General features: G+C 44.1%; 1 protein-coding gene across 1 annotated transcript in view; it reads left to right on the top strand.

The window, feature by feature from the left end:
* Nucleotides 1-5084, top strand: part of LOC104620655 (group 10 secretory phospholipase A2-like) — a 12640-nt gene extending 7556 nt beyond the window's left edge. The window contains exons 3-4 of the mRNA XM_010286942.1: nt 1607-1713; nt 4847-5084. Of these exons, the coding sequence (XP_010285244.1) occupies nt 1607-1713; nt 4847-5010 (271 nt within the window). The 3' untranslated portion in view covers nt 5011-5084. The remainder of the gene's footprint in view (nt 1-1606; nt 1714-4846) is intronic.
* Nucleotides 5085-17123: the final 12039 nt, after the last annotated feature.

The raw sequence follows: 17123 nt of genomic DNA on the forward strand, positions 1-17123 counted from the left end.
TGTGTGTAATCACAGGAGTTACTTGAAGACTGAATTTGATCTGAGTGGTCTGATTCTCTTGTCCCTTTCACATGATTCACCTGATCTAGTGCCAGGGATTTTATTAGAATTTGTGTCAGTGATAGATCTTTTTCTTCACACTTCAAATATTGTTTTTTTTTTCCTGGGCTTTATAGCTCACACAGCCCACCAGCTCTCATATCCATAAACCAATTTCTAAAAGGGCAAAATTCTCCTGCAGCAGAGGGTGGTCAAGTTCATGATGATCTTGAGTTCTCGAGTAAGCTACTGGCAGCTCCCGACAGGTTCCCAGAGAAGCTGCGCTTCCTGCACAAGGGACCTTTATCCTTCTTGCAGTATTGTTCCACTTTTCCAGAGGGATATAATGGTGGATCCCAGACTTTTACTGGCTTTTCAGGTACGCTGACCTCAGGCCTTGAGGATAACAATCAAGGTTTTCAACTGGATTCGGTAATCTATGGGCAGCCAGCACAGCCATGCTCCCTTTTGGCCAGCTTATCAACTTCTTGAAGAGATTCACATCTAGGACTCAAGAGCTTCTCTAAAAGCTATCTGCTCTTCATTTGCCCCTAGCATCAGCCTGCCTCAATGCTTCTCAATCAGTAGAGCAGTTTCTCTGTAGTGTCCCTGTGATCTTCCAGGGACAGCTTCTGGAAATGCAGATGACTCCTCTCTGGCTCCAGCCTCTGACCTCACATTCTTGCTGAAACAGCCTTTGCTATCTGGCTGAGGACCTCTCTAAGTGCTGAATCTTTTCCTGACATATTTTGAGTCACTAAACAACCAGAATAAAATTCAAGTGGGGTCAAGTTTTCTATAAATTCTGCAGTAATCAATAGTGGGAATTTATCTTGCTGCCTAGTCTGTAGGACAGATATCATCAGCTGAGCTAGTCCCCCTCAACTCTGTCTATGGTCAATGAAAAGCAAATGCACTTTCAAATGCTGTGTTTTTCACCTGTGTTAGAACTCTGTGGTGTGAGAGAGCTGTGGCCCACGCAGGCATAAAGGGAGTATAGGTCAATATCTTATATGTAGATGTTTACATTTAGGGATCTGAAGTTAACTGATAGGAATCCCGCCATTGAGGCTGATGAGTTTGTAGCCTCAGAAACTGGATGGGCCAAAGAGCACGTGGCAGGTCCAGGTAAACTGAAGAGATGAAGCTGCTTGGTGATGCTGAGGAAAGCTAAAAACATCCCAACTCCAAATTCTGGGATGGGTGTAAGCATAAGCTGGTGAGCCACAGTCACACACACCTCATAGTAACGCTTCAGCTCTGTTTCAGTGGGTGGGATTACCATGTATTGACCACACCTGCCTTTCTGAGGGCAAAAGCTTGGAGGAAGAAGCATGGTGGTCATGGGAGCAAATATGGCACTAATAAGCTCCTGAGCCATGTGGCCTTTCAAAGAGATGCCAGGACACTTGATTCATCAACAAATGATTTACTGACAGGCTGGGGCAAACATTGCTGTCGTGACCGGTGCTTGAGTGGAGCACTCCTGGAGTACATGCAAACACTACTGAGAAAAACATGCAGGATGCAGGAGGACACCCAAACTCTACCTTTTATTCTCTCCCAGGTGCTGCCACAGGCATGACTGCTGCTACGACAAGGCAGAGAAGGAAGGCTGCAGCCCCAAGGCACAGCGCTACCAGTGGGCATGTGAGCAGAACACTGTGCGGTGCGGTAAGGAAATGCTCGCTCGTGTTCGGGTCCATTTCGCTCCCTACTCAGCAGGTGCTAGGCTGACCGAAGAGCTTTGTGGGCCTCAGAGGTAGGTCTGTTTATGCTGAGCTGGTTTCAAAGCCACTTTGGGCAATGTCCATTCTCCTCCGAGCTCTCTGCCCTTGCCTTGCCTGGATCGTTAGTCTTGCCAAGAGTCCCCAGCTGGAGCTGGGAGGAAGGCTGGAGCCCCAGCACCACCTGTCCCAGGAAACCTGAGTCCTCCCCAGGCTGAAGAGCAGTAGTGTGGGCCCCGGAGCCGATAAGCCATCTGAGTTTGGCAAGGATGCAGATGCCTCTCTGGAGGGTCTCTGCCCACCTGCATTACGCACCCCTGCTCCATAAGGACGCCTTCCCAGCGCTGTGCAATGGTCTGCCTGTGACCACTTCTGCAGGGGTGGTCTTCCCGTGGCACTTTTGGCCCTCTCTCCAGCGGGATTGTTCACTGTTTTACTTACCATTATGTACTGCTAGAGAAGAGCCATGCTAACTTGTAAGACAGGTTAAACAGGGTGCCAGCCTGCATCTGTGCCTCATGTGGGGCTCCAGCCTAAAGCCCGAGGGCTCCAGTGGGGATCTGGAAACTTGCGGAGTTGATTGCTCTCAAGTGCCGCAGGCACACAGCAAATGCAGGCTGTGCTTAGCTCTACAGCTGGTATCCAGTCAAGGTCTTGAATTGCACAGTCACAGCCCATCAGTGGCTTGCACCAGTTTGTTTTGACATACACCAGATGACTTGAGTCTTACAATTTGTCACTTCTATTTCTAAGTCTCAGAAATGTCCCTGATGAGAAAATATATCGTAGAACACTTTGAAAGTTTGAAAAGAAACATGTGAGAATAAAACTTGTCCCCATACCATCAAAGCTACTTGCCTGAACATTAAAAGACAGTTTCTACCTCGTCAGAAGACCATATTCTACTGGTACAATCCTCAGCTCTCCAGCAGCTGAAAATCTGCCAGCAGATATGGGATGTGGCACAGCACATCTTCAGTTGCTCTTTTCCAAATGCCAGAACAACCTATTAAATACAAAGTGATGGCTAAGGAATGTATTGCTTTAATGTATAACTACTCTCCTCCCACTTACCTATATTTCCATAGCTGACTGATATTTTCTTCTAGCTATTTTGATAAGAAAAAAAAATCTTGTTTCTTTTTGCTGTGAAGGAACAATCCTAGTTGCAGATGTGAGACATATCATCGAGCCCATGAGACATATGCAATGTATGTTCCATAAGAGTGCACTTGGCTGCAGCTGTTCCAATCTGACTAACAAGTATTCATTAAACAAATGCCATTAATTCCTTAACTGATGTCCAGGCAAGGGCTGAGAAGCATCCATCAACTGCTCACCGCAAGCCCTCAGCAGGCTTCACTTCCCCTGACATCCCCCATGGGCAGGAACAATCAAAACACACTCTGAAGGTGAATTTCCTACCCCAGGCTACAGCACAGCAGGTTTTACCAAGGTGTGAAGTTATAATGTCTGATCCCTGAAATTAAATTAAATCCCTGAAATTAAATTTCCAGGCATGCTTGCTGGGCCTGTGGTAATGATGTCCAGAAACAACAGAAGTTTGCACTGTCCTTTCTATGCAAAAGGAAATAAATGCTTGTTGCCTGGCATGGAAGCATAAATACACATTTTTTCAGGGAAAGTAAATAGAAACTACTCATTTTACCAGGAACTTCTCCTCCTCCTCATCGTTTGCTGCTGTTACACAGTTTTGTTTGTGGAATGGAAAAAATGGGCAAAACCATATTTTTCCATTCAGATATTCCATCATATGTAGGCAAATTCCATTCAATAAATATCTCAAATATAGAAAAGTCTGTAAGCTCTAGGGGCTGGTCAAAAAAATCATTCTGCTTTAACAGAAATGACTGCCAAGCCAGACTCTTGTATTCACGTTAGATGGACAGTGGTTGGCACAGCGTAGGAAGAACTTAAGGAGCAGAAGGGCAAGGAGAAAATCAGGCAGGACAGGTAGCTAAGGAAAAAATGGACTTAGCGCTGAGTCCTCATCAGTGGGACCCTTGAAACACTTTTTACTGGTAAATAAGTGATTCTTTTCAGAAAAGCTTAAGAAATATGGACTCTTCTGCTTTATCAGATGCAGGGTTGATCCAGCAAAGTCCAGTGAAATCTGGAAGGATTCCTATGCTCATTGCAGCTGGTTTTGGAGGAAAACCCATGTGCACTGGCATAAAGTTACACTTCAAACTTTGCCTGGTGCAGCACTTGGTGGGTGTTAGATAATATGTAGTTACAGCCTCAAATAAACAAGGCACTGTGCTTTGAAATAGTATTAGCCCAATGGCTGCATTATAGGGGGACTTCATTACTCCCAAATCAGTCATTTACAATGTAGCTACCTGAGCTAGTTGCTTTGATGTTCCTTATGGTCCTTACCTAGTCACATAGTCATATAATTGCATTATAAATAGTTCCATACGTATGATTTTGATCCGCTTCGTTAGCTGCTGACTCATAAAAATCGGGTACCTGACCCTGCTGCAGAGTTCCTTGGCTCCTCTGCTGTGGTCAGAGAGATGTAAGAGCAACTCACAGACCATGAGTGAAGGATGCCCGGTGGGTGCTTCTGTGATCTCAGGTTTCCGAATGTCCCTCTCAGAGACTCTTCCTTGCAAAGCAGCATTTTTTTTTTCTTTTGAAATCAGTCTGATTTGCAGAGGGAGGAGTTAGAAGGGAAATTGACTGACTGGGGGAAAATGGATTATTATAATTTTCTTTTTTAGCTTCAGCCGCTGAACTAAACCCCCATTGTTTGCACAGTTCTAGAAGCAGGGAGCGCTCTGTGCTGGGCAGATTTTTGTAAGCGTTGCCAGTTTACATCTAGCTGCTACTTTCTGATGCTCTTGGTCACAGTTAAGGTCAGTCCTGTTGACAGAGAGAGGACAGGGGAGGGTCAGATCCACAGACAACACAACATGTTGGTCGTCCTCTGTTCCTGCTCCCATGGCCTCTGTTCCCTAAGAATTGCTTTATTAGGGAATTTTTCCTCTTAAAACTGTTTCTTTGCATCATCTGATATAGAATCTCTCATCCTCTGCTCACATTTTCTTTTGCAGGTAACCTGACAGACCGATGTGAAAAAATGGTGTGCTTGTGTGACCAAGAAGCAGCCAAGTGTTGGGGAGCAGCCCCGTACAACCCACACTTCATCCTCTGGCCAGACTTTTTATGTGGACAGACTCATCCCACATGCCATTTCAGATATAGAGGGGCAGAATAGTCTTTTTGGGACCTTTTTTCTACCCCTTTGAATTTGAAGGTGCTGGAATAAACTTTTACTTCTTTTACCAGAGCTAACAATGGTGTGAGATAATTTCTATCAATCGGGCCAGGGTTTATGGGGAGAAGAGACACGGCAACATATATGCTGAAGTAAGGATAAGCTCATGCTCTGATCACTGCCTTTGCAGAAACTGAGGGTTCAGTCTGCAAGTGCAGTAAGAACACATTGCTTGTCACCAAATGGCTGGTTTTGTCCTTTCACATTGCCAGACCTTCAGCTCCCATACATTTGCACATGATCTGGAAAACATGCAGGGACTTCTGCTGGTTTGAAAAAACTAAGGTAAAATCCATCTCTGTGAAAAGATACACTGGCCTTCAAAGATCCGAGGTGTGCCAGTCTAGAAGTAGGGTGGCCCGCTTTATTTTCCTGGACCTGCAGGAGGAGTGGGGACATCAAAGAGGGTGGATGCCACCTTATTCCTTATTTGTGCTCAGAGGAGTTCACCTTTCTACCAAAAAGAAAAGTAGAGTCTGGCCCAAGGGAGGGCTCCATCCTTTCTCATGAGGTGTTTCCATGTGTTTCTTAGCTTATATGGCCAGCTGTCTTCACCCTCATGTTCCTGCCTCACAGCACTGGGGACACTTCCGAGGCACATTCAGAAGTGAGCAGAGTTACACCAGGCTATTGCCATTGCAAGGCCAGCAAGGCTTTCTGAATTTACTAGTTGGCACACCCATACTTTGCAAAAGAACTTATTACTTACCTGCCACACACACTTCAGAGCTGATATGCTGCTCTCCTAAACAGGTATTGGCATATCCCCTGGTCAGTGACCACCTGGGAGTCAGTTACTGTCATGTCAGGAAACTGGATGTGGATGACATTAGTCAGGTAAGCAAATCTTTAATCTCTCCTTTTTTTAAGGGTATTAGAGACTTATATAGGAAACAGTATGTTTCCTTCTGGCAGGAGTAAAACAAAATCCTGTTCCTTCAGCCAGGGGTAGCTATGTTCAAGCGGGCCTTCTCTGCCTCTTCGTTACAAGCCTGTAGGCTGGAGCAAGCCAACAGGACAAGAGCCTCTATGAGAGGTGCAGACAGATGGGAGCCACGGTTGCACCCCCAAAAGCAACACATTTGATTTCCTCGGGTAGGTGCTAGCAGCTGGGGAGCTGGGGGGCCTGAGTAAGTCAGGCTCCTTCTGTCTCTTCTGAAGCACAGCCAACCAACTCCAAGTACCACCTTTAAAATAAGAAGTAATGCCAGGGAAAGACCTGAGGTACCTCATCAGAGTCTAGATTCAGAGCTATGTGGCCAGTCTATGGGGTTTTGGCAGCTGATCATACAAATTCCTTTACAAACAATTGTTTTGCTCCTTGCTGCAGGTGGATGCTGAATGTGCCACTGTGGCTGTCAAAGCTGCAGGAAAAAGAATCAGACTAACAAAAATAAAAATGCCAAAGACCACATGTTCTGGGGCGAAAGCTTTTATTCCATCTAGAGGTCCGTTTTTGGCTTACAGGGCATCAGAAGTTGTTCCACCTGTAGGCTTTGCATCTTCCAGTGACTGCTGTAACGCTGCACTTCGGGCTATGCTGAGCAAGAAGGAAACAGAGAGAGAGCAAGTGAGCGATACAGAGTTGGTACAACTCAATAAACTCTTCCAAGGCTTTCTGGCAAGGAAAGAAGGTGTGAACTCTGTTCTTGCAGAGGATTTGCAAAGGCATGATGCTGCGTGGGTCGCAGCAACAGCCGCGGGGTGAGGTTCTCAGCAAGGGCTTGCAGACCCTCCCCGGTAAGGGGGGCCGATCCTGGCCGTGTCCCTGTCCCCGCCACGGTGGCCATCAGGTGGCGGCAGCGCTCCAGTGAATGGCAACGAGCAGCTCTTCCTTTCGTCCCTTCAGGGAGGGGATTTTTTTTCAGCAGGCCGAGCAAGATTTGGGAGTGCCAGGAGAAGAGGTACGAATCACACGGCTCCCCTCCGAACGCAAAAAGGCAGCTGAGCTCGGTCTGAAAGGCAGACCACATCTTGGGTTCCACAAAATGGGAACTAAGCTTGTTTCAAAACCCAGCCTTCAGTGTCAGCCTACTCTAATCAGACCAGCTGACAGAGATGGAAAAAACAGGTGAGCTTTTGGGTACATCAGCCTCTTCTTGGGTCATTTCTTTTGCTAATATGTGACAAAAACATCATAGGCTTTCTGTACAGGAGCATTACAAGAATACAGATGTAAGCATGTAGTTGGTGGGAGGAAGAACCATCCTTCAGAGCAAACCTAAAAGAACCGAAGGAGATCCAGGACTTTGTTAAACGAATAAGCAACATATCATTGAAAAACTCTTTGCTGAAAGTGGCAATTAAAGAAGTATTGTTCTGTCTATAGGCAACTCATTAGGCCCATGCATGAAGCTCTACCCAACATAAACACAGAACTATTTGAAAAAGAGATGGAATATCGAGCCTGTTACAGTTTCATCCACACTGCTTATTTCCTGAACGAGATCCAGTGTCTGACCAGAGGTAATAAAAGGGCTAATCCCTCCTCAAGTTAAAAAAAAAAAGTATATTTGGAAATAGGCAATTGGGTTCATCTTTCTAGCAAGGGATTCCAGGCTTTGGCTTGTTTCTTACCTTGGCAAGAGCCTTGTCTCATACAGAGAACGCACCTCCTCAGCTGCGGGGTTAAAACAATGATCAGAACGACTATGCCTCCAATACCAGCCGCCACAACCCCAAGGATTGTTCCAATGGATTCTTCTATACCAAACAATCCTGGGAGAGAAGGAAAGGTAGAGAGAGTAATATAAGATGTCATCCAGGCAAGTGTGTGCAATGCAGCCAGCATGTTTTCTGCAGTGGCTGCAGAGGAAGAGACTTACTATGATATCAATTACGCCGATGTCTTGTCTGACATGAAATCATGGGCTTCTGCACAGGAGAGAGTGTATTGCACTATGGAGCTATTGATTTTTTTTCATTCCTGTGTAGGAAGCTGCTACGCTTTCCAGGCGTTTAGAGATAGGACAGCCCCATCTCTCTAGCAACCTCCCTTAACAGCTGGATGATATGTGATAGCAAAAGATGCTGCTGTCTGAATTAATGGGACTTATGCCTGTATGCTTCAGTTTCAAATGGAAAAAAATACTCTCACAATTTTGAGAAAGTCATCAGTCTCCCTGTCTGCCTCCAAAGGAGACAGCACCAGAGGGCGGGCAGAGCTCCACTGAAGTCCTTTCTTTCATTTGTTGCAATATGGGACTGTTGCATGGCAGAGATGGGATGATCCCATTTTCTTTGAGATAAGAGTACATCTGCATTCTTACTTTACTATTTGTTGGGGCTGAGGGATGATTCAGAAAGAGCCTTTGGTCAGGTAAGCACAGTAGGGTAGACTGTTACAAGGGTTATGGGATGCAGCGTGGAGAGCATCTGCCCTGTAGCTTCGAGTCTGGCAGAGTAGGAATGTCTCTTCAGAGAGAGGAAAACTGGCTGGGCAATGGCACACAACTGATCCGATCAGATTTTAAGTGACTGCCTCATGCTTATGGTAGTCATTCTGCCATGCAACTCACCCAGGAAAGGTAATAAAAGAATGATTAAAAGCCTTCCAGTTTTATCTACAGTTACAGTATGATCAGGCATTCACTACATATATCTATGCAGTTATATTTAAGCTTCACTAGAAAATTTGGGTGGTTTTGCTACCATGTTCACACACAGATTTCCAAGCATCGGGCCAGCCGTTCACAGGAGCAGCCACTACTCTGTGCTACCTAGCCGAATGGGAGGACACCCACTAAAACCAGCTGCAGCTCATCAGTAAAAAAATCCACTCCCTTCTTCCGCATAACAGGCAGGTATCCTGTAGTTTAAATCCATTTGTGGGCTGCTCATTTCATCAGAAAAGTGAAGGCAATGAAGGTGCTATAGAACCATTCCTTATCTTACTTCAAAATATACATCATATGCTTCCTGTAATGGACAAGTTAACAGAGTCAGCTAATTTCTCTTTTTCATTTTAGATAAGTTTTTGGACAGTCTGGATTTGTGGCACATAACGTTTCTTTATGAATTCTATTTCTCATATTCTCTTGTCCCTTTAATTCAGGCATAGTGCAGAAATGTTATGTGTCATCTTCTCAGGAACACAGAAAGGCAATTACACTGGGCAGGGTGCAGGCATTGCAAGAGTAACTGCACTATTGAGACTATGAGATGAAGCCAATGGGAGACCTCATTAGACACATGACCAAGCCCTTGAAGGGGGGGGGCGGCATGGTTTTCTGGCCCTTTTAGTGCTACGCTTTAAACTGAGTAGTTTTACAAAACTTGATAACAGAAGAACTCAGGCTCAAAAGAGCAAAGGCTTAGTGAACCTCAGTGAGCTAGAATCTTTGGTAATCATAGAATCTTTGGGTTGGAAGGGACTTTTAAAGGTCACCTACTCCAAGCCCCCTGCAATGAGCAGGGACATCTTCAACCAGATCAGGCTGCTCAGAGCCCCGTCCAACCTGACCTGGAATGTTCCCAGGGATGGGGCATCTACGACCTCTCTGGGCAACCTGTGCCAGTGTTTCACCACCCTCACTGTGACAAATTCCTTCCTTAGATCTAGTCTAAACCTACCCTCTTTTAGTTTAAAACCGTTACCCCTTGTCCTATTGCTACAGGCCTTGATAAAAAGTCTGTCCCCATGAATAATGAATAAGTAATGAATAATGGGGAAATGGCACTTGCATAATTTACTCTTGACACAGAAGGTGCTATTTTTTGTTAATTTGATAATAAGATAATAAACCTTCTGATGTGTTGATCTGTTGGGACTGGAATGTGTTTAGCCTACATAAAAAAGAAAGCTGCTTTGACATTTCCAGCTGATAAAGGCAAAGCAAGTATCTCCTTACTTAAGACGCCTAGTGTCTATTTGTGAGGCTAAGAAAACATAGCATGGCACTTTTAATGCTACTTTGATTTTAATGTGAATGAAGTTAAGCAGAAATCATACAATGTGATCCTCATGTTCATTGTGGGATTACTTATGTCATCCAGAGTTAAGGAATGAATACACAAGTTAGTGGGTTGGAGAGAAATAATGTCAGGAAAAAGGAGTTTGGAGCTGTTGCCTGAGATGGTATCTTGACACCTGTCACTCATGCGGGTCCTGCCAAACAGATCTGTGAGTACAAGAGAACTTGTCTGACTGTTTCACTCCTGGCATTGACTTTGATTTTAGTGATAAAATTAGTCCTTCTTTTTTTGGTTGTAAATGCCCCTCCTTGTAATAATACCTGTGTGACTGTTTATAGAGGTAAGCCAATCAAAATAAGCTGGCCTAACAAAAACAATGAGAAATGCTATAGAGCAATTACACTCCACCACACCAGGCCCTACCTGCTAAAGGCCAGACAGGCCAACTTCCCTCTTTCTGCAAGGGTGTAGACCAGCTTTGGAGGAGAAAGAGGGAGAAAAGAAGTAAATAACATCAAATATTACCCAGAGCCCTCCTGATCCTGAGCTTTGTGCCATCTCCTGTCTCCACCTTCCCATCCGGAAGTGTAACCTCACAGAAATAAATACCGTGGTCACTGGTTGTCACATTGAGGATCACCAGGGAGACATCCCCTTGGGACAAGTCTCCACTCATGAAAACCCTGGAGTTATTTGGCAGGACGGTCACATTGTTTTCTAGCAGGTCCATCTGCCCCTTTTCATCTTCTTTGTACCACTTCACCATCAGGTCAGTCAGGGAGGGTCGTCGTGGACTGTTAAAGTGGCAATTTAAGACTACAGTTTCACCCTCTTTGGCTTTTTCCTTGGCTGGTGTTTGGGTCACCAAAAGGTGCCACGGCTCAGGTGTTGTCAGCAACGAAGGCTGTGCTGTTATATGAGTTACAGCTGCATTCTCCTTGCTTGCACTTCCACCACTAACACCAACATCTGTATCAGGAAAGAGAAAGAAGAGGAGGGTTGAGGGTGATAGGATGATAAACTTTCCAGCAGCTCCTGGTCTCTAACCAGCACAAAGAATGGCTCCTGGAATTAGAATTTGAGGGTAGTCACTACTGCGAGGATAGGGATTTTTTTCCTAGTTCCTGCTTAGATTATGTTCACGTGTATAGATAGGTCTTTTCCTGATCCTCAGTTCCTTTCTACTGCCATACCAGGGGAAGATTAATGCCATTGTCCGGTGGCTTTGGGTGGAATTTAGAGTCCATTCAGCCACATTTTCACCTGAAACACTAACTTCTTTCTTACCACCCCAAAAAGTCTCCGGGCTGATGTTTCTGCTTCAACTGCTTTTGAGACAAATCAAAAAATGCAGATACCCTTACACACAGGCAGCTCTGTTTTGACAAGTAGAGTAAATATCTGTGCATCCTAATGCAGCTGCCTGCATCCCAAAACATAATGTGAGTTTCTTAGAAGTTCTGGTATGCACTTCCAGTTTCAGGATAGGAAATCTTGAAATTGTGGGAAGAACCTCCATTGCCAGAGACTGAACCCCCAGCAGATCCTATCAGCAACCTGGGGGATGGCACCTTAGCATTCTGCGGGTGTTGATACTGAAGGTGACATTTATTCTCTGTGAAGGGACGACACTGTCCTGCTACCCTTTGTTAGAAAAATATGGACAACATGCCTGTAGTAGAGATTTAAAACTGCCTTCTCTCACTCATCTGCTAATCACAGTATCAAACAGCCTGAAGCTAAGAGCAGTGTGAGTGGATCTCATTTCTGGAAAAAAGCCTGGACTCAGAAGATCAGAGGAATAGTTGCTCTCTGAAGAAGAGGGAAGAACAAACTCTTAAAAATAAGCCAACAGTTGTCACCAAGAAAGAGTTCAGACCAATATTTGGAAAAGTTTCTTCTGTTGTTTTATTTTCTTCAAGTGAAATAGTCCCCCTTCATACTAGTTGGTGCCCCCTCAAGGACTGCAGACCATTCCATAGGGAAGGTCTTGATTTTCCATTGTCTTGAGTATTTCATTGCCATCCAAAGGGTGTGAAACACTGTTGTCTGGGTCTGGTAAAGCTTCACAGTGACAATAGCTTCTCTATGCTCAGGGACAAATGTCTCAAGGCAATAGAAAATCAAACCCCTTGATGATTGGTTTGAGAGTTACTTTAATGGCTCCTCCAGGCATGCTTGTGCACAATATCACAGTTGTTTTCATAGTTGTTATTATTTATTACTTGTATGGGAGTAGCACTGACAATTTCTATCAGACAGCAGGGCGCTGCTGTTCTAGGTGCCTTATAAAAGGATGGGGTATAGAGCTGAGAGTTTACATATCAGACGAGAGATAACTCATGGATGCAAAAATCGAGAAAGTATAAGCTGGCTATGGAACTAGGCAACAACAAAGCATGTGAAAAATCTTCAGAGCTGTTTGGCGCTCTGTGCTTTTACCTCAAAGTGAAAATTTTGGCCTTGTAACTGGAATACTGATCCATGGGAATTGGATGCCTGAGAATTAGGTGCACAAATATTATTGCAGTTTTGGATCCAGTCCCCTGAAGTGAGTAGTCCTTATTAAAGATACTGGATGAGATATTCTCCTCATGTTCATATATAATCTTACATAATCAATGAGCCTACCGGGGCTTTCAGGGGAATCTGAGGTCCAGATTTTACCCTTCCAGTTAGATAACAGTGTATCGATGCTGCAGTCATAAAAGTTGAAGTATCTTGACAAGGTACTTTGATGAAGTACGAAGTATAGTTGAAATACTTGACAAAGCTGATGGTAGCTTGACATATTACAGTCTGTGTGCATCAAACATTCTGATGTGAATGGTTATTTGATTATTTGGTTATTTGATGTGAATGGTTATTTGGTTATTTGTTAGAGTGAATTTGAGCAGTTTCATCATAAGTACTCTTTTAAAATCTCTGTTCATTAACCATTATCTCCACTGGATACTGCTGCTTTGGCTAAAGTGGTGTGTGCTACTGCTACTTTGTTTTCAAGGAATGGCCACAGAATTCCTTCTCCACTACAAGTATCCAGCCTTACCATATGCACCCCCTGCAACACAATTATAATTTTTGTTCCTTTTTCATTTTTACACAGCCACTTAGTGTCATAGGGAACGTAACTGAGCAGGAACAATGTGCTTTGATGTTGCCTCTGTTCATCATGAGTTTTATTTGCACCTCCTATCATGAAATAACTGGCTATGTCATCTCTGATTCAATACAAATCATGTAACTTAAAGCTAATTAGGAAAATCAAAACACAAGAGGAGTAGGCTGTATTGTTTTGCCTCAGCTCTCTTTGAGGGTTTCACTGAGAAGGTCACAGCACAGCCTCTTTTTTTCTTTCTTTTTCTTTTGTAAGGTTACAAAACTAGAACATACTAGTTCACTGGTAATCAAATACACAATGCCCTTATCATATTGGCATCTGGGAGCATACCATGCCAAATGCCTTGTTGACTCTGCTTCAAAGCTCTTTTTATGTCAGTCGCTTCATTAGCAGAGTGATGTGTAGGTCCCCTGTCATGTGGGTTGTAGGGCTCAATCCCCAATGGAGAGGAATGCAAGGCTTTTTGGTGAAAGCACTTGAGCTAGACAGAGTACAGGGAAATACAGCATGGATGATCTTGTCTTGACCTGGAAAAATTATTAGATGATCTAATAGGTCATTGTCATATGAAGTCGGTAGTTCACGGCCAGTTTTCAGCCATGAGGGGAGAAAGCTCTCTGGGACTCCCTGTAATGTGACAATGTGCTCCACATTTGCCAGGACTAATAGGGCACCTACTAAGCCACCAGCCTCCCCTTTATGTAATCTGCAGGTTGATACTTTCCCATGTAAGGCCATATGGTTGGCTGTGAATGAGAAATACACAAGGCAGGCTAGAGGAGGTGGGGTGACAAAAGGTAAGAATAAAATACACCTGTGGTCTCCTCCAGTCCTGGAGCTTTTAACTTACGCTTTCGTGCCTGGACTAAACCCAAGCAGTCCTGCAAGCTGCTTCTGCCAGCTGCCAATAAAAATGGTGGGTGGAGGTCAGTGCAAAATTTGACCTTTCTAGCTGAGCCTCCTCTCCTTTGTTCACACTCAATAGATGGAAGAGAAGTTGAGGGCAAATAGGGCTTGACTTCCAACCCAAAAATCCTCTCATGCTGGAATGACCATCTTTCAGTTAGTTTTGTTGGCTTTAAAGCTCAACTTCACACTCAGCTGGTGCCATGAGATTGCTATACAAGCTGTATCCAGCTTCCAGTTGTCTATGATTAAGTGATCAATGACTGCACATTGCTCATCTTAATTTATATGACTTTTGCCCTGGGCTGAGGCTGGCTTTCACAAATGGATATGAATAACTACCTTGTGATGATAACCGGTTGCTAATACATCAGAGAACCAAAATAGAAATGAAGCTTCCAGCAATGATGATACACAGCCTTTCTTCTTGAAAAAAACAGGCAAACATACGCTTTCTGAACATTTCTATTAGCTAAATAGGAATGTACCTATAAAGAAAAGTATGGTTTAATGCAGTGCACAACACTAGACAGAGTTTTCCTACATCCTGAGGAAGGCCTCAGGGGAAAGTTGCTTTTTGAAAAAAAGAAGAGAACCTCTCAAGCCCAACTCTAGGAATAAGCTATATTTCTTCTAATTAAGAAAAGTGGTTTAGTACTTACCCACCAGCAAGAAGAGGAAGAATGAAGACACTGCAGATCTATAGAGCTTCCCAACGTGCTGGCTCATAGTTGCTGAAGTATATGGCATCACCGTCTCTCTCTCCGGTAGTACAGGCAAAAAAATATGTGTGTGTTATTGCAACAGGACCTCACATTCTGCCCAGTGAATGTCACACTTACTAAAGTTACCACAGCTTTGAGCTCACAGTGCTCTGCCTGCTGCCTGGATGACAGCCACATTTTAAGTGACAACAATGAGCTCCCGGGGGCTGTTCTGATCGCTCCCAGAGAAGATGCCGAAAATGAATCTGAGAACAGAGGGAAGATAATCTGTTGTTTTTCACTTTGGCCTTGTATAAACCAGAACTTTGGGCTGAGTACAGAATATCCAGATACTCAAAAGGAGACTTCTCTTGTGCTGAACCCCTCCCTGGTGGAGGTGAGAAGAGAAAGAGCATTGGCTTGATTTTCTGAGCAGCTGGACTCCTATCATCCTAATTCACCATGAAAGGAAGCTACAAGAATTCTCTATCGTTGTGGCTATAGGCACAGTTTATAGGTAAAATGTGTTCCCTGAAGTATTTTTTCCAGTGCAGAACAAATCCTTTTTCATCAAAAGTTGATTACTTAAACTCCATTTAAGTAAAGCTCACCTATGCCACCAGGGTGGAGGGGAAAACTGATAAAGCGGATGGCCTATCTGCAAAACTAGCAGGCATGCTCTGGAACGGAGAGTCTGGGTTTACACAAAGGTAGGTACACAACCCTGCTTTGTGGGAAGAGCGCCAGCAGACCCAAACCTGTAGCATCCAGCCCCACCAGCAATGCTACCGCTGCACCGAGCACGTGCCACCCTCGCTAGCTGGCTGATTCCTTTTCCCTCAACTGTGGGATTAGGGGTTATGGCACATCTTTCCAGAAACCTGCTGGTTTTATCTAAAGATTTTGCTTATCTGTAGGACTCTTCAGATAATGGAATTGTACTCCAGTATCCAGTAAAGACTAAATTCCACATCTGTTAAAACACAAAGCACAATTCAGCTGAGAGAGGCATGAGTATTTCTGCTTTTCTTTGCATGTGAAAGCAAAAAGAACTCCCAAAAATCCCCCATCACACCATGAGGAAATCATGCTACTGTCATATGGTTTTCTTGATCATGCTTTTAATAAATTCTGTGATCTGCATCTTTGCATGCAGATGCTCCACAATAACGGTTTCAAGAAATTACACATCTGACTTCCAAAACTCTGCTGAACAAATGACGTCAAGAGGAACAATCCACTCCTTGAGTGACTACTTGTTGCTCTAGCTTTGACGTGCTGACACCTGTATCAGCGAAAGCAGGATAGGCTAGAGGGAGTACAGCTAAAGGAACCTAAAAGGCAAATATTTCTTCTCTGTTTGAAGTGGGTTGGGAGACAGGGAAGACCTGGGATTACCAGGAAGGAATGACTCCAAAGTAAACTATACATTAAGAAGGGAACTGGGACCAAGTGCAGAGCAACATAGCACTTCAGTAGAAAGCTGGAAGGTAGATTGTGAGGGTCTTCTGAAGGAATTACTGACAAAGTGCTAGTGAGCAACCCAAAATATCTATGAAAGGAAAAAGAGGAGTCAAAACCAATAAAGAGTTTGAGAAGGGAATAACCAGTAAACTCAAAGGCACCTGGCAGATCAAGAGAAACTGAGTTACTGGTTAGAGTACTGGCCATGACTGTGTGTTAGAGAGGTCAGTGTGGGAAGATGGAGCTGGACCAAAGGCATTCCAAATGGTGTCTGATTTAAATCCAAGTTATTTGGTGCATTTCTAAAAAAACCTTCAAGTGTGTTGTGATGGACATACTACTGTTGTTGCTGCAAATGCTGTTTATGTTCATTTCACCCTGTAATAGCAATTCTCTTGTGAATCCTCCATTAAATAGGACATGCCTGAGCAAAACTCAGACCAGCCAGCTTTTAATCAAGGGAAGACAAAGGGCTTTTAGTGTTGCTGGCAGCCATCAGTTGAATGTGAAGCTTCTCCCACTTGGAGAATCCAATATGATTCAGACTCTCAACTTTTGAACAAAAATAAAAGTAAACTGTTTCTCTGAGTGTTGCTGAGAAAAGCCTGAAAAAATTGAGTTTCTGATGTCCAAATCAAGGAAGCAAGCAACAAAAGTGAAATAAAACATGCATTCTTTTTTACACTTTCTTGTAAATTTTGGAGATTCATAGCCAGTGCTTTTTTACAGCTGCTCTGTCTCGGCTGATGGCTGCGAAGGGACATCAGCCACAGGGACTTCTGTCACCTTTGCTAATGTATCAGTGGGCAGATATCAGACAGCCCAGAGACATCCCTTCAGGGAGACCCTAAACCCACTTTCTGGGGAAGCAGTGAGAGAAAAGGGATAGCAGGAAGAAACAGCCCTGCCACGCCAGGCTGCTCTACTCCTTCCCTTGACTATTC

Source organism: Phaethon lepturus, unplaced genomic scaffold, assembly GCF_000687285.1.
Source record: "Phaethon lepturus isolate BGI_N335 unplaced genomic scaffold, ASM68728v1 scaffold26905, whole genome shotgun sequence".
Taxonomy (NCBI): Eukaryota; Metazoa; Chordata; class Aves; order Phaethontiformes; family Phaethontidae; genus Phaethon; species Phaethon lepturus.